Genomic DNA, 18,340 nt, shown 5'->3' on the forward strand with positions numbered 1-18,340 from the left:
AGACAGCTGTAAGAGAGTTGTGGAAGGCAGGTATACCGTCCCTAGAATGGTAAAGTTCCTTTTCCCCATGAGCTGAAATGTTACCTCAGGTAAACTAAGGACACCTAAGTCCAAATAAGGGCTGCCTGTGACTGTTAAAAACCCCTTTTCTGGTGCAAGAGAGGGAGGAGAGATGGGAGATAAAGTGCATCAGGACAAAAGGCTTCTCCTGAGTGCAAGGCTGCTCTCCTCCATATATGGGAAGCAACCACTCTAATGGACTGTTTGGAGAAGGACTGGCACATAGTGCCTTCATAACAAGACAACACCCCAGAAAGGGGGGAGGGAAAGGTATTCCCTTTTTTGTGTTATGAACTTTTCTTTTTGTTTGGCTGAAAAGTACTCCCTGGGCCTACCCTGAGGCCCACGTTGTAAATATGGAAGAATAAAAACCGAAGTGAGGAATAAAAACTCTCCAGAGTGGGTCTAATTTACTCCAAGCTCCCCCACTGCCAAAGGGAGAAATGCCATGCCCAGCAAGGAGAAGGAGGTGCCTTTGCAAAACTGTAACTATTTGTTTCCATCACTCTCCCTTGTTTTTAGTGGAATCTCTATTCTCTCTTAAATAAACCTTCTTTTGTTTTATTATAAATGCTCTCAAGTGCTGTGAATTATCCAGAAGTGGTGATTTAAGGCAGTGGTTCTCAATCAGTGATATGTGTACCCCTGGAGTTATGCAAAGGTCCAGGGGGTACATCAACTCATTTAGATATTTGCCAAGTTTTACAACAGGCTACATAAAAAGCACTAGTGAAGTCGGTACAAACTAAAATGTCATGACAAGACAATAACTTGTTTAGACTGCGGTATATACTATACGCAGAAATGTAAGTACATTATTTATATTCCAGTTGATGTATTTTATAATTATATAGTAAAAATGAGAATAATCAAATTTTCAGTGACACTTTTGTATTTTTGTGTCTGATTTTGTAAGTAAGTAGTTTTTAAGTGAGGTAACTTGCGGGTACTGTGATGGGGCACCTCCCCCACACTGGCCTGTCAGGGGTTAATAGAGCCCTATGACGGCTGCGCAAAAAGCTGTCAATAGGAAAGGGGCTGCAAGGAGCAACCAATCATGGCCAGGAAGGCCCATATAAGAAGAGCTGCAGGGCAGAGCAAGTTCAGTTGCTCCTTGGGGCTCGAGGAGGGAGAACTTACTGCCTTGTAGGAGGAGGAAAGCTAGCACCTTGGACAGAGCAGGAGTGAGAGCGAGCTCCTGGCTGACTGCTAAGATGGCATGCTGAGGCCCTGAGATAAGGGTCGAGAAGGTACTGGGGCTGCAGGGAAATGGCCCAGTGAAGTAGACTGAGAGGCTGGAGGCCACGCAGTGCGTGGCTGCCATTTACAGGGTCCCTGGGCTGGGACCTCGAGTAATGGCCGGGCCCAGGTTCCCCCTCACTCCCACTTGCCACTGAGGAAGTGCTGGACCGGTTGGACTGCAGTACATTCCCCCAGAAAGGGGGAGCACAAAGTGTGGCACAGTCAGAGGGCTGTGTCCTGAAGAGGACGCCGCGGTCTTTGGAGCAACATGGGTCCAGGACTGGAAATGATGGTGGGCGAGACACCACCGAGAGTTGGCATACCGATCTGTGGAGCTGATTTGCAGGATGACCAGCAGGAGGTGCTAGTGTGGTGAGTCACACCCTGTCACAGGTACGCAAGACATATCACATACCTGAAAGGGGTACAGTAGTCTGGAAAGGGTGAGAGCCACTACTAAATAGGGATACACTGTTCATTTGGGAGCAGAGGATCTCTGAGTTCTGTGAGTAGCCAGTGTCAGGGGCTGGATGTCACAGCAGAATGCTTCAAGGGGACTCAGGGACTGGGCTGCACCTATTGTTAACCTGCAAGGTAAAGACAAGGCTGACATAGCCTTGAGGAGAGTGCTTGAGGGGCTGACAGGTTGGTGGCATTAGAGAGCTAACACCCAGACTCCCTCACAGTAGAGGCAACTAGCAGAGTAAGGGCACGTCTACACTACCTGCCAGATTGGCGGGTAGCGATCGATCTATCGGGGATCAATTTATCGCGTTTAGACACAATAAATCGATCCCCGATCGCTCTCCCGTCGACTGCTGAACTCCAGCTCTGCAAGAGGCAGAAGCAAAGTCGACGGGGGAGCCGCAGCCGTCGATCCCGCACCACGAGGATGCCAAGTAAGTAATTTTAATTCAATCTAAGATACGTCGACTTCAGCTATGCTATTCTCGTAGCTGAAGTTGCATATCTTAGATCAATTTCCCTCCCCTTCCCCCAACCCCAACCTCCCCCCCCCCAGTGTAGACCAGGCCTAAGGGTCTAGCATATGGGCTCAACAGCCTGAAATAGAGACCCTAGGAGCAGCCATGGTTAGAGAGAAGGCTAAGCTGAACTCTGCTCTGTTATTGCTAATTTCTTTGTTAACAAAGTCAAACTGCAGGAAGGGTTGTGTGGACTTTATTTTAAAATAGATTGGAAAAGACTTAAAAGCTCAACAGAAGTTTTCAATTATTTAAGAAAAACAATAATTACCAATGAAGAACCCAATAAGTAACAGGATGTGTGACTAAGATAAACATTGGGGTCTTGGGGTTCTGTTTTTTACCACTGATTGATTTGCCAAAAAAACTAATTTGACAATGCAGATTCTTGATCCCATCCTATCAAATCTCACTGTACATATAAGAAGAAACTTGTTAAGAAACTGTATGTGCTATAGAAAAAAACATTAGGCTGTATAAATATTTAAACAGAATTTCTGTAGCATCAGACAGGTTAAAACTGTGAATGTACTAAAGAATTAAAATATAATTCACCCAAGTTTGCCATTAAATTGCAATGAAATGCAAAAACTAAGATATACATGGTAAAGATTATATACTTTTATAGCTGACTATTTGTATACTTTAGACAACATACTTAGGACCTGTCTTCACTACAAATACAACCAAGTTGGGGCACCCAGTTACTTAGATTTCTGACTTAATTACTCTACAAATGGGGCAGTGTGGTAGATAAGAGGGTAACTGTGTTTTGGAATTAGGTTAAATCTTGGGATATGTCCAAATTCCCTGAAATTGATAGACTTGTATAGTACTACCCTATAGTCATCTGAATGCACCTTGACAGTAGTTGTATATGCATTTCAATACTTGTAATTCTAATATTAATAACTCTAGATTGAGAATATTTTTCAATTTTCCCCATTATTATGGACTTTTTAAAAGGTACAAAGAAAAGGGTTGGGATATATCCTATAAAATAAATATAAATAAAATTTCTATGCTTTTACCATTCTACAACCTGCAATAGCTCCTATAAATCATCAGAACACTATGTTCGTATATAGAAAGCAGTGTTGTGTAAAAAATGCTAAAAATCCCATTAATCTTCTAAAATTCATTCTAAAAAATATCCATAAAATGTTCTTACAAAAATATACTTCCATATTGGATTAAGTACTGGGGTTTTTTGTTTGTTTTTTTAAAACAAAAGCAACTTGTAATAGATATGGAATGGTAATTAATATTTGATTTACAAAGCCTACTTACCCGAACCTTCTCTTCTAATCTTCCTAAGCGTACATTCCCTTCTATTATTTTGTTCAGAACTCCATGCTTCTCACTTTCCAAGCATTTGGCCTGCAAACATAATAGGTAGATGAATGTAGGTTTTGTATTCTGATATATGTAAGGAAAGGAAAAAGAGCAAAATATTGTTTTAAAGTGCTGTTTTGCCATCATGACACCTTTTTTGGGTATGAATGGCTCTTACTATACAAGTCTATCATATACCTAACTTGAAAATGTCTTGCTGGCATTTCTAAAAGGGAGCATGTCTCACAAAGCCTACAGTTGCAGTTTTTGGAGAGAGGAGAGGCAGACCTAAGATGCTGATAAAATGGGCAATGTTCTACAAAGAGACAGAATTACCCAAAAGGGACTTCTTTGAATATATTCTTTCCTTGTATTACCTTACACTGAGGCTGTCAAAACACATCACAAATATTAGTAATTTCTCATTACTTTCTTGTATGGGAGGTATCTGTAAATATTATTTCCCTTTCTTGCATGCTCCACAAGCATTTTCATGCTATCATCCATCTTATCTGCTATGTTTGTAATGCCCTATTGAAACTTATTCACCAAGCCACTTTCTGTGCCACATTCAAAACTCTCTTACAGACCTATTTCTATGAAGTCTATGAAGACTACTACAAGCAAAAAAGAGAGGTAACCAATCAATAGTAATTAAAAGGGGAAAGAACCAAACTATCAAAACGCATACGTGCCTCATTATTGTCACCCTATCCTTCCCTTCCCTCTTCCCCCACACTGGTCTGTTTCTGACCTGCACTTGTGCAGTCATGTTAAATCAGGATTGGACAGTTTTCTAGGCAGTGATTGTATCTCTGTGTCAATCCTTATGCCTTTTCTGAGTCTTGAGAAATAAGAATAAGTTTCATCCACAACTATTGACAATAATATATGTCAAGTTTCTACACCACCTTTTAAAAAGACTTCTACAAACAAATCTGTAAGTGAAATGTATCTTATTTTTCAAAGTGCTGTTTCTCAGAAGTGTCATGACTAATGAACCTCGAAATTCACCTTCTTACACCCTCCCCAAATTCTCCTCTGGCTAGAGATCAGATATATGGGATTCCAGGTATAAAGGATATTTTTTGATGGAGGCTGAGGGCAAAATCAGGCTGATATAATTGGGAAAAAAACAGCTAGAACCTTGACTATGGAATCACTACCCTTCCTTCAGAATACCTTTTCAGAGCTAGTCACACTAAATAGACTATACTGCTATTATAATATTCATATATAGTACACACAATAAAAATGGTAGGAAAATGTGTTTTATTCAGTCGATGAAGGTTACTCACCTGTAACCAGAGTTCTGTGAGATGACCTGTGCACATTCACACTCTTAAGTTTCTTCCAACCCTTCACATTCTCAGAGTGAGCACAAGAGTTGAAATGTGCACAGGCCATGCAAAGAGGAACCTATTTTTAAAATAATACTGGGCAAGATCATCAGCTCATGTAAATTGGCACTGCTCTACTAAAATCACTTTTTATAAAATCGTTTTAGGCTGAGACCTATATAGAGGAAGTTTTTACCTCAGTTTTTACATCCTCTGAAAAATACAGATTTCTAATGAAAATGTTGACACATTTGTGGCACCAACCATGCCCCAAAATTCAGTGAAAATAACTAACTATGGCAGTAGTTCATTATTGCTCTGTGAATAAAAAAAAATCCTGTGCACTCAGTTCATTGACTTCAAAAGGATTACTTGCTTTCATGCTCATATTTCATCCTGAGGGGAGTCTAAATGTCAGTGAACTGAGTTTGTAGTCGTATGTAATGTAAAGGCCTCCTATAATATTCAGACTTAATATTTATGCAAGACTACTGGAATAAATTAATAATATATGAGAAAAGCAGGAGATGCAGAAAAACAACTCCCTAGCACTCTACTAATTCTATATTTGTAGTGATTGGGCTTGATTCATGCAGGATCTGGGCCAGCTTCTGATAGTACAGATCTGGGGCCCAGCCCCACCAAGAGAGCTGTCCAGTTGCATAAAGGGGACATAACTTCTGCTACCTTGAGGAGTTAAAATCAGCCAGTACGGCCCTCTAAATCAGAGGTTCTCAAATTGGGGGTTGGGACCCCTCAAGGGGTCATGAAGCTATTATATTGGGGCTCGCAAGCTGTCAGCCTCCACCCCAAACCCCGCTTTGCCTCCAGCATTCATAATGGTGTTAAATATATAAAAACATGTTTTTAATTTATAAGGGGGGGGGTTGCACTCAGAGGCGTGCTATGTGAAAGGAATCACCAGTAAAAAAAAAAAAAAGTTTGAGAACCACTACTCTAAATGGTCTGTATTGGTTGGAAAACATTTGAGACTCCTTACTGGCACTTTGAACTGCTTGAACTGAAAAGAGCCCTTGAAATAGCAGGAGGTCAGGTCTGAAGTACAGAGATGCATGGGGAAGCTTATGCATTGCCTTCGTACTATATGCTTGGCTCAGTTCACTATCATGAATCCATCACTTTTGTAAACACTAAGTTCACTCACAGATTTAAAAGAAAACAAAAAATTGAATAGACTGCAAATATGAAAAGATCTTAAACCCCTTAAGAAGATAAACTCTTAAATCCACTGACAGTATTCAAAAGAGAAATAACTGGGTTAGAATTAGTGATGCTTGACTACATGTGAAGTATACACATCACTCCTGTCTATTCCAGAGAAACAACTCCCTTCAGAGAAAATCAAAACTCACCAGCATCACAAAAATATGAGCTTTGTGCTCAGTCACTGAATGACATTTTGACTTGGTATGTGGCACCTGCATCATAAAATAAAAGAATGATTTTTGACAGCTGCTAACACTGGATTATAGCTTACCACTATTACCCAGAGAAAACTGTTTTAAATAATTTGTTACTACCCTTTTATATTACAATTTGATTTTTATTAGAATACTGGCCTGATCCTGCAAACAATAAAGCTAACTCTGTGTGTGTACTTGCAGGATTGGGGCCATCGGGCAAATGCTGGGGGGGAGCCTGTTTTCCCTTAGATCCCTCTGCACATTAATCTCTTCCTTTCTATGTGTGGGAATGGGACAAGCTAGTGGAAATGTAACTCTTTGGACCACTACACACACTCATAACCGCTGAAGGAAATCTGCAAAACCATTAACACAACCTCCAAACTACATTTGCTTTTCTGTAGCTCCTATTTGGCACTGTGGAATCCCACTTCATCGTCATTTCCAGGAGCAACTGCAGGTGGAGGAAGCCTGGGAAGCACAGCTCCAATGGAGCCACTCTTTCTGAATCAGAAGTGAATGCTAGGGATCCCAGAGCATAGAGGCACAGAGTTCTATTATTTGAGGGGATAGTGAATCAGCAAGAAAACTAGAGAAGACCACCTTGTTTGTTCCATGAGTGAGCAAAGAGACCTGTCTCCATAATAGAACAATTTGAGGAAAACTTTGCAAGGGAAACCTTTTTCCTCTCCCCATATGGGGAGGAGCAATAGGGACCAAACGAATATTCATTGATTACAAGATTGCTTTCCTATTAACTCTTTGAATTGCTCTCATGTCAAATGTGATAAAACATCAGAAATAGTTTTTAGTATGGGCATTTTTCCTGCCACTCGAAGTATGATAAATATCAAAACACTTTTTTTATTAAAGTGCCTGTAGGACAAAAAAATTGAATTACTGTAACCAAAGTAATATTTGTATGTGTAAATAAAACCACCTTTAATTTCACACATACAATTCAATTGGCCACCTTAAATTAACTATTAAATATTGTAGAGAGAAGTCTTCAGCTGTTAAGTAACCTTAAAGTTGATATCCAGACTTAGACTCAAATCAACTTTTCTATAGCGAATTTCATTGTCAGTTTTTGCTGCAGGCACAGAATTGTTCTTTAATTGTAACTGTAACTTTAATTCTTCAATTTATTAAGAAAATACATTTCCAATGCTTGTTTTTAAAATGTCAGCAGAACTTACCAGTGACCCAAAACGGGGGTTGGGAGGGGGAGGAAGTGACAGTTACGTCCATTTCATTATGTAGGAAGGGGCGTGGAAGGTTGCAAATAGCCCTAGCAACTGTGAGAAGGGATCTTGAGAACTATCAGAGGGAGTAGTATCAAGCAATTGATCTGCCCTAAGGGCTCTCATATGTAGGTCTCCACCTTGTGACCTCATATTGTTTAATGTCCATAGCTGGGGTCCTGTCACCAAGAATACTCTAACCTCAATGCCCAGTAATCTAAGAAGGGGCCTTTCCGGCCACTTTGTCCGTGTAGAGTTGTAGTTGTCTTGAAGGGTTGTGGAATGTGAGACAGTCTCTGGGGGGTGGGGGGAGGGAACTGTTACTGACCTTTTGTAACTGTTCTTTGAGATGTGTTGCTCCTATCCATTCCACGATAGATATGTGTTCACCGCGTGCACTGTTGCCTGGGAATTTTCCCTTAGTGGTATCCACTGGGCTGGTTCTAGTGCCCTCTGAAGTCGTGCACATATTCACTGGTATATGGGGTGCTGCTGGCCCCACACCCCCTCAGTTCCTTCTTGCCAGTAGCTCCAACAGAAGGGTAGGAGGGCGGGTCATGAAATGGACATGAGCCACACATCTCTAAGAACAAATGTTCTTCTTCGAGTGATTGCTCATATCCATTCCATGTAGGTGTGCGCGCACCGCGTGCATGTTCGTCGGAAGACTTTTACCCTAGCAACTCAGTGGGTCGGCTTGGCGCCCCCTGGAGTGGCGCCACCATGGCCCCGCATATATACACCAGCCGACCCACCCACTCCTCAGTTCCTTCTTACCGCCCGTGTCGGTCGTTGGAACAGTGGAGTGCAGCTTAGCTGACCTCCACCTCGCTAGCATTCTCATAGTTCTCCTTGTGTATATAGTTGTAAAATTAGTTGAAATTTAGATAAGTGTAGTTAAATTTAATTGTTAAGTTAGTGTTTAGTGAGTTTAGTCGGGGTCGGGGCTTAGGCCCTCCCTGCACCGGGACCGGAGCACATGCCCGGCTCCCCGGGATTCAAGCCATGCTTGGCTTGCCATCGGCCGATGCCCACAGGAGATCCGCACGACTCCTGTTTGAAGTGCCTCGGCGAGTCGCACTTATCGGCTAAGTGCTCAATTTGTAAGTCATTTAAGCCTCGCACCAAGAAGGAGCAGGACATTAGACTTAAGCAGCTCCTTATGGAGGCGGCTCTTACCCCTCCGTCCTCGGCACCGAGTGCACCGCCATCGGACTCAAGGAGTTCCTCTTCGGCACCGGCCCACACCGGTGCACCCACTCCTTTCCGGCACCGGATGTCCCCGGCTCCCAAGTCAAGCCAGAGGCGCTCGCTCTCTCCCCGAGCGAAGAAGGCTAAGACCCCTGCCGCTCCGGCACCGCCCGAGGTGCGGCACAAGGGCATGGCTCCGTCGCACCGCCCGGTGCCTGCTGCCACCGCAGCACCTGCTAAGCCGTTGTCGTCGACTCCGGTCTGCCAAGGGCCATTGAGTCCGGCACCCGCTGTAGTCGAGCTGATTCTTCCATCCACGCCGGAGGTCTGTGAGGTAGCGAAAGACCTGATCGCGCTGTCAGATGCGGCACCTCCTCCACCCCCGGCACCGCCGGTGTGGATGATCCAGTCGATCGGGAAGCCAGCCCTGATTCGTCCGGCTTCCATCAGCGCTCCTGTCCGGCACCGCTCTCGATCGTGGTCCCGCAGGCGTTCCAGGTCCCAGCACCGTTCCCGCTCTTCACGCCGCTTGCAGTCCCGGCACCGCTCCACAGTGCGGCGCTGGTCCAACTCGCGGCACCGTTCTCCATCCCGGTCGCTGTCATATCATTCACGGCACCGCTCGCAGTCCCGGCACCGTTCACGGCACCGCTCCCCCAGGAGCCGCTCCCGATGCCGCTACTCCAGGTCCCGGTCGACCTCCCGGTACCGGGCCGGTCATAGGTCCCGGTCTCCTTCTCGGCACCGGAGCTCTTCGCGGCACCGCTCCCTGGTGCGGAAGAGCACCAGATCGGTGGGGACATCGGCCCAAGGCCTCTCTGCTCCGCCATGGCCTTCCAGACATCTGTCGGCTTCGTCCCAAGCGGGAAGTTACTACTCCCAGGACCAGGAAGCGGATGTGCCGGAGGGCCTGTTTCAGGAAGCCCATTCCGAAGTGCAAGGTGCTCAGCAGTGGCCCTTTTGGACACCATGGGCATACCATCAGGCCCAAGGTGCTCCTCTGGTTCCATCGCAGGCCGCCTCTTCCGAGCATCGTGCCCCTGAGGCCACGGTTAGTCGTCCTCCGCCAGCTGGCGCGGACACCCAGTTGGCTCCGGCAGCCACCTCACCTCTGCAGCTTGAGCAGGAGCCTCAACATGACCAGGAGCAGATACAGGATGCCCTCGCCCCCGGCGTCTCATCCTCTTCTTCGCCGGATGAGGCAGTGGTGGGCTCATCGTCCTCGAGCCCGCCCCCAGTTGACCTTGCTGCACATCAGGACCTCCTCAGGCAGATCGCCCTCAACATCAACTTACAGGTGGAGGAGGTCCCAGAGGTCGAGGACCCTGTCGTCAGCATCCTGGCGGCTGACGCACCCACCAGAGTGGCTCTGCCGTTCATTAAAACTATCCAGGCCAAGGCAGATACATTGTGGCAATCGCCGGCATCTATTCCACCGACGGCAAAGGGAGTCGAGCGCAAATACATGGTGCCATCCCGAGGATATGAGTACCTCTATATGCATCCTCCTCCCTGGTGGTCCAGTCCGTCAATGACAAGGAGCGCCATGGACAGCCGGACCCCCCAAGGAGGCCAGACGGATGGACCTCCTGGGCCGCAAGGTGTATTTGGCCAGCGCCTTGCAGCTGCGCGTAGCGAATCAGCACGCTCTGCTGAGTCGCTACGATTACAACACCTGGGCAGAGATGGCTAAATTCCGGGAGTTGCTTCCCCCAGATTCCCGCCAGGAGTTTAAGGCCTTCCTGGAGGAAGGGAAGAAGGTGGCTAGGACCTCTTTGCAGGCTTCCCTAGACACAGCGGACTCCGCAGCCAGGACCACGGCGGACTCCGCAGCCAGGACCTTGGCGGCCGGCGTTACCATGAGGCGCATCTCCTGGCTGCGGGCTTCCAACCTTCCGCCCGAGCTCCAGTATACAATTCAGGACTTGCCCTTTGAGGGCAAGAATTTATTCTTGGAGAAAACTGACACCAGGCTCCAGAATTTAAAAGACAATAGGGTTACTATGCGTAACCTGGGTATGCATACTCCCGTAACCCAGCGGCGCACTTACCGCCCCCAGCCCTTCCGTCCCTACTCTGTCCCTAGGCAGAGGCAAGATTTCAGCAGACGCCAAGGGCGTGGAGGCCGCAGACGCTATTCGGGCCCTCAGTCTAACCAGAATCACAGCTCCTCCAAACCGCAACCGGACCCGAAGTCGTCCTTTTGAAGGCATGCCCGGGGACAGCATACCACTTCCAGTTCGGGATCCTTTCCCTCCCTTCTCCAACCGCCTCTCTTATTTTTTCCCTGCGTGGTCCCACCTGACCTCGGACGTCTGGGTCCTGCACACCGTGAAGCAAGGATACCACCTCCAGTTTGCGTCAACCCCGCCTTACCGCCCTCCCTCCCAGTCCCTCTTCAGGGACCCCTCTCGCGAGCAATTCCTCTTACAAGAGGTCCAGACGCTTCTCGACATCGGAGCAATAGAGGAGGTGCCAAGGAAGCAATGGGGCAAGGGATTTTACTCCCGTTACTTCTTGATTCCCAAATCAAAAGGGGGTCTCAGGCCGATCCTAGACCTACGCGGCCTCAACAAGTTCCTAATAAAGTTAAAGTTCCGGATGGTCTCCCTAGGGACCATTATCCCGTCCTTGGATCCCGGGGACTGGTATGCTGCCCTCGACATGAAAGACGCTTACTTTCATATAGCCATTTTTCCTCCGCACAGGCAATACCTCCGCTTCGTGGCGGGCCATCGGCATTTCCAGTTTGCGGTCCTTCCCTTCGGCCTCTCCACAGCACCTCGAGTGTTTACGAAGTGTATGGCAGTGGTGGCCGCCCACCTCCGTCGCCAAGGGCTCCATGTGTTCCCCTACCTGGACGACTGGCTCCTCAAGGGGGCCTCCCAGGAACAAGTCAGGGAGCATGTGCAGGTGGCAAAGGACCTGTTCACGAGCCTCGGCCTGCTGCTCAACGTGGACAAATCCACCCTGGTTCCCACGCAGAGGCTGGACTTTATAGGGGCGACCTTGGACTCCACTCTGGCCAAGGCCTGTCTTCCTCAGCCAAGGTTCCTGGCGTTGGCAACTATCATCCGCAGCCTTCAGGCCTTCCCCACGACCTCGGTCCGCACTTGCCTCGCTCTACTGGGCCACATGGCGGCGTGTACGTACATCACCAAGTTCGCCAGGCTCCGACTTCGCCCTTTTCAAATGTGGCTCCACTCGGTGTACCGTCTGGCCAGGGACTCGATGGATACCTTACTCACCGTTCCGCCGAGTGCGCTCCACTCCCTCGACTGGTGGCTGAACCCCTCCATGGTGTGTGCAGGGTTGCCGTTTCATCCGCCGCAGCCCACACTGTCTCTGACGACAGACGCGTCTTCCCTCGGCTGGGGAGCCCATCTAGGCCGCCTGCGCACCCAAGGCCTGTGGTCACCAGAGGAACTCTCCCTTCACATAAACATGCGGGAGCTCAGGGCGGTTCGCCTAGCATGCCATGCGTTCCGCAGGCTTCTGTCCGGCAGTTGTGTCTCCGTTTTTACGGGCAACACAACGGCCATGTATTACATAAACAAACAGGGCGGGACTCGCTCCTCCCCTCTTTGCCGAGAAGCCATCGAGTTATGGGAATTCTGCATAGCACATACGATCGACCTGGTAGCCTCCTTTCTCCCGGGAGTTCGGAACACTCTCGCGGATCGGCTGAGCAGATCCTTCCTGTGCCACGAGTGTTCCATAAGATTTTCCACAAGTGGGGCTTTCCCCAGGTGGACCTATTCGCGATGCGCGTGAACAGAAAGTGCCAAGCATTCTGCTCGTTCCAGGGCCACTCACCAGGATCGATCTCGGACGCATTTCTCATTCAATGGACGCACCAACTGCTCTATGCGTTTTCCCCGTTCCCACTTGTCCACAGGGTTCTGTTGAAGCTCCAACAGGACAGGGCTCATCTGATCCTGATTGCTCCAGCGTGGCCCTGGTACACCACGCTCCTCAGCCTCTCTGTGTACCCACCGATCACCCTCCCCCTCTGCCCGGACCTTATAACCCAGGACCACGGCAGTCTCCGCCATCCGGACCTCACGGCTCTCCACCTCACGGCGTGGCTCCTGCGTGGCTAGACACCTCCGAGCTGTGCTGCTCCGCCCCTGTGCAGCACATCCTGCTCAGTAGCAGGAAATCTTCCACTCGGTCCACATACTTGGCCAAGTGGAAGCGTTTCTCGGTCTGGTGTGCGTCACGGACTCTTGCGCCCACGGAGGTCCCCGTTCCAGTCATTCTAGACTACCTCTGGCACCTTAAACAGCAGGGCCTTGCCATATCTTCCCTGAAGGTCCACTTAGCAGCCATATCCGCTTTCCATCCCGGCGAGGGTGGACACTCTGTGTTCTCTAACCCGGTGGTCACTAGGTTCCGCAAGGGGCTGGAACGCCTCTACCCTCAGGTCCGTCGCCCTGCCCCTACCTGGGACCTTAACCTAGTGCTGAACAGACTCATGGGTCCGCCCTTTGAGCCATTGGCAACCTGCTCTCTCCTATACCTTTCATGAAAGACAGTTTTTCTGGTGGCCATTACTTCGGCTAGGAGGGTCTCCGAGCTCCGAGCACTCACCATACACCCTCCTTACACTGTCTTTCACAAGGACAAAGTTCAATTGCGGCCACATCCCGCTTTTCTCCCTAAGGTGGTTTCAGCCTTCCATACCAATCAGGACATTTTCCTCCCAGTTTTCTTCCCAAAACCTCATTCATCTCCACGGGAGCAGCGGTTGCACTCCCTAGATGTCCGCAGGGCACTTGCATTTTATATTGACCGCACAAGGCCCTTCCGTAAGTCCCCCCAGCTTTTCGTGGCCGTAGCGGACCGTATGAAAGGCCTTCCCATCTCCACGCAAAGGATTTCCTCGTGGCTAACAGCATGCATCCACACGTGCTATGACTTGGCCCATGTCCCAGCGGGCCACCTCACTGCCCATTCTACAGGGGCTCAGGCTTCTTCAGCCGCCTTCCTGGCACACGTACCGGTTCAGGAGATATGCCGTGCAGCGACCTGGTCATCGGTCCACACGTTTGTTTCACATTACGCTCTGGTCCAGCAATCTAGAGACGATGCGGCCTTTGGCTCGGCGGTTTTACATTCCGCCATGTCTCCCTCTGACCCCACCGCCTAGGTAAGGCTTGGGAATCACCTACATGGAATGGATATGAGCAATCACTCGAAGAAGAAAAGACGGTTACTCACCGTTGTAACTGTTGTTCTTCGAGATGTGTTGCTCATATCCATTCCAAACCCACCCTCCTTCCCCACTGTCGGAGTAGCCGGCAAGAAGGAACTGAGGAGTGGGTGGGTCGGCTGGTGTATATATGCGGGGCCATGGTGGCGCCACTCCAGGGGGCGCCCAGCCGACCCACTGAGTTGCTAGGGTAAAAGTCTTCCGATGAACGTGCACGCGGCGCGCGCACACCTTCATGGAATGGATATGAGCAACACATCTCGAAGAACAACAGTTACAACAGTGAGTAACCGTCTTTTACAAAAGGTTAGTAACTGTTTCTTCTTCGAGTGCCTGCTCGTGTCCATTCCATGCAAGGTGATTCACAAGCAGTATCCCAGGAAGTGGGCTCGGAGTTCATTGATGTGCTGCCTGCAACACTGCTCTCCCGAAACTGGCATTATCACAGGCCTATTGGGTGATGGCGTAGTGGGATGCAAAAGTATGAACTGACGACCAGGTTACGGCTCTGCAGATGTCCCGTATTGTTACCTGCACAAGGAACGCTGATGATGAAGCCTAGGTTCTTGTGGAATGTGTAGAAAAGATGGCCAGAGGCAGAACATTCACCTGCTTGTAGCAAGCTTGTATACCGGCAGTTATCCAGGATGAGATTCTTTGGGTTGACACAGGTAGCCCTCTCATCCTTTCCACCATTGCTACAAAGAGTTGTGTGGACTTATGGAAGGGCTTAATTTTCTCAATATAAAAGGCCCACCTAACATCCAATGTATGAAGCTGACGTTCCTCTAAGCTTTCATGAGGCTTTAGGAAAAAGACAGGTAGAAAAATGACTTGGTGGTTGTGGAATTGTGACACCATCTTTGGTAGGAAGGCCGGATGAGGGTGCAGTTGGACCTTGTCCTTGAACACCATCTAACATGGTTCTGACATAAGGGCCTTGACCTCAGAGACCCTTCTGGCCGAGGTGATTGCCACCATAAAGACCTTCCAGGAGAGAAGCAGTAGGGAGCCCGATGCTAACGGCTCCAAGTGGGGGGCCCAGTGAGCCTCGACAGGACCGGGTTTAAGTCCTGGGGGAGTTGGTTCGCAAACCTAAAGGTAGTCTTTCCAGCCCTTAGAGAAGCTGGACCATCATCTCATGAGAGAACACTGATCTGCCATCCACTGGAGGGTGGAAGGCTGAGATGGCTGCCAAATTAACTTTAATAGATGAGAGTGCCAGGCCTTGCTGCTTTACGTGGAAAACATAGTCCAAGATAGACTGAAGAGAAGAACGGGATGGAGAGAGATCCCATTCGGAGGCCCAGCAAGTGAAACGTTTCCACGTAGCCAAGTAGGCAGCCCTGGTAGACGGCTTTCTACTGCCTAGCAAGACCTGTCAAACCTGTTCTGAGCAGGCCAAGGGGGCCATTTCAGATTTTGGGGGGAGGGGCAACTTTACCTATGATTTAAGGGGCTACTTAGGCATCTGAAAACTCTAGGTTTTTTTGCAGATAATAACTTGGAAAATAGCCAGCAGGAGCACTGTATCTAATTCCTATATAAAGAAAGAAAAAAAAAATATATATATATACACATACACACACAAACACCAATTAAAGACACATTTTAAAGTTTTATATGTAAGTTTAGAACAATCAGCAGATAATACAGCAAGATAATGCCAATCCCAAGCCTTGAGGTATCAGTTTTGGAGCCTTGACACAGATATCAGATGCACAAGTTTGGATGTTAGCAGCATGGATCTATACAAACAAATTTTGGCAGCCAAATCTTACAAATTGTTCAGAATGGCTTGGGTTTATGTTCACTGAAGGGCTTATACAAATAGTTACAATAAATACAAAGGATTAAATTGGAAGGAGGTTTCCAGTGTGTTGCTGTAAGGATTGGTGAGAGTAAACATCACTGCTATGAAATTCACAGATGGTACTCAAGCTTGCGAGACTTTGCCGTACCCTCAGAAATGTACAAGTGAAAGTATAACAGGAGATATGAATACTTACCCGCTGGAAGAGAAGGAGATACAGCAGACCCGCTGGAAGAGAAGGAGATACAGCAGACCCGCTGGAAGAGAAGGAGATACAGCAGACAGCTGCAAAATGGCTGCTTGAGGGCAGCAGTTGAGGAGACACAGCTCCTCAAAGTATTCTGGGAAAAAGTCCTAGAAAAGTGCAATCCCACTCTGGGGAGATTTGGTAAAATCCAAGCATTCACAGAGGAATCAGTGTTTCTGTATCACAGCCTATAGACCTGACCCAGTGTAGGCAAAAAAACAGTGTAGGCAAAAAAGAGACTCCCACAGACTAGTGACACTAAATGGCAAAATAAATGGCCACACTGGGGTACTGCTAATTCACTACAAAATTAGAGACTTGGAAAAAAATTGTGAACGTTTTAAGTGTAACTTAAACAATATTTGTGGTGGTGGTAACACACATTTGTTTCTTCGCAGCAGGAAAAGATTACAGGTGGTCTATTCTGAAGTGCTGCTCTTGCAGCCTGAAACGTCCAAAGCTGGGCTGTCTGTGAGGATAATTATCCCCTGAATATGCCTGAGGCAGCATCACTCTCCCCACCTGAGCAGCCTCCTATCTATTGGTGTCACAAAGGGCTTGCCTTACAAGCAAAAGGCCTTTTTTTAACATGTCTACATGTGAAGGTGAGGGGCAGATAATGATGAAATCTGCAGCATCTTCCACCCTAAGCACAAAGTTTGAGAGCTTCCTTCCTCCCACCGCTTCCTGAGCATGTTTGTTTCAGGAATGAAAAAGTGCTGCAGAAGCTCCCAGCCCTGCTATTGGCTCTACCAGATACACCCCTGTGTTCTTATTTGCTGAGAATAAGAATAGGCCAGTGTGGGGAAGGGGGCAGAGGAGCAAGCAACATGGATTAAGTGTTGTCTGTCAGGACCTGCACCACTTTGCCTGAGATCTGGGGAAGAAACACTTGGCTAACCAAGTAAATTTGTTAGCCTCTAAGGTGCCACAAGTACTCCTATTCTTTTTGCAGTTACAGACTAACACAGCTACTACTCTGAAACACGTTCCCTCATGTTGATGTGCAGGGAGAGTTCTTGGGATCAGAGGCCCTGAGTCTTGAGGTTGTTGAGGTGGGCTCCCCACCCTAGGTCTGATGTGTCTGAGCCTAAGGCTACTAACAGTTATGGGGCAATAAAGGATACTCCCCCTCATTAATGATTTTGGGTCTTTCCACCAGTCCAGGGAAGCAAGGACCAGAGGCTGGACCATGAGTATTGAGTCCAAGTGGTGTCTGCTTGGGGAGTAAACTGATGCTAGCCACATCTGGAGGGGCCTGAGACACAGACTTGTATACTGTACCATGTAAGTACATGCCACCATATGTCCCAATAGCTTGAGACAGACCTGAGCACTTGTGATTGGGTGGACCATGATCTTGGATATCAGATTTGACATGATCTAGAATCAGACATCCAGCAGAAAGGCCCTGGCATGGGTCAAGTCAAGAACTGCCCTGATAAATTCTACTCTCTGAACCATGACCAGAGTTGACTTTTGCTCATTTATCAGCAGGCCCAGCGCTGTGAAGATAGCTTGGACTGTGCTGATGCTGTTCTGTACTTGGGCCTATGAGCGGCCTTTGATCAGCCAGTTGAGGTACAGGTAGACTGAGGTAGGCTGCTATGACCGCCATACAGTTCGTGAAGGCCCAGGGGCTGCTAGTAGGCCAAAGGGTAAAACAGTGAATTGCTAACGGTGTTGACCCACTACAAACCTGAGAAATCTTCTGTGGCCATGGAAGATATAGATGTGAAAATAAGCATCCTTTAAGTCAAGGACAGCGTACCAGTCTACTGGATCCAGAGAGAGAATGATGGAGGCCAGGGAGATCATGTGGAACCTCAGTTTCTTGAGAAATCTTTTGAGGCAACATAGGTCCAAGATGGGCCAGAGGCCCCCTTTTTGGCCTTCAGGATTAGGAAATACTGGGAGTAGAATCCCTTTCCTCTCAAGTCTTGAGGAACTTCCTCCACAGCCCCCACACATAGAAGGGATTGCACCTCTGGACAAGGAGAAGCCTCCCTGAAGAGGGATGGGGAGGGAGAGGTGCAAAGAAACTGCAGGGTATAACCGGCTGTCACTGTGTGCAGGACCCAATGATCTGACATTATGAACTATCATGCAGGGCTGAAGAGCAACAGACAGTCCGAAAATAAAAGGGGAGACGGATTTGAGATGTGACTGGTACTGTGCCCTCGGGCACACCTTCAAAAGGCATGCATGGGCCCACCCAAGTATCTCTGAGACCCTGACTGGGAGGC

At 48.0% G+C, this 18,340-nt stretch overlaps 1 protein-coding gene and 1 long non-coding RNA gene across 6 annotated transcripts in view; one reads left to right on the top strand and one right to left on the bottom strand.

The window, feature by feature from the left end:
• The window catches only part of CEP89 (centrosomal protein 89), a 120,741-nt gene that overhangs the window by 44,055 nt on the left and 58,346 nt on the right, over window positions 1-18,340 (bottom strand). For 3 of the 4 annotated variants that reach the window (XM_044987031.1, XM_044987033.1, XR_006573406.1), the window contains exons 17-18: window positions 6,334-6,399; window positions 3,576-3,665 (exon numbers count right to left, since the gene is read on the bottom strand). In XM_044987031.1, the coding sequence (XP_044842966.1) occupies window positions 3,576-3,665; window positions 6,334-6,399 (156 nt within the window). The remainder of the gene's footprint in view (window positions 1-3,575; window positions 3,666-6,333; window positions 6,400-18,340) is intronic. The other variant, XM_044987032.1, reaches the window with a different exon arrangement.
• Window positions 1,297-17,690, top strand: LOC123349189. Of its 2 annotated transcripts, none has more exons than XR_006573408.1 (3): window positions 1,297-1,695; window positions 17,257-17,381; window positions 17,589-17,690. It is a non-coding gene; the product is annotated as an uncharacterized LOC123349189 (long non-coding RNA). The 2 variants fall into 2 exon arrangements; XR_006573409.1 differs by having other exon boundaries at window positions 17,592-17,690.

Source organism: Mauremys mutica, chromosome 14 (assembly GCF_020497125.1).
Source record: "Mauremys mutica isolate MM-2020 ecotype Southern chromosome 14, ASM2049712v1, whole genome shotgun sequence".
Classification (NCBI taxonomy): domain Eukaryota; kingdom Metazoa; phylum Chordata; order Testudines; family Geoemydidae; genus Mauremys; species Mauremys mutica.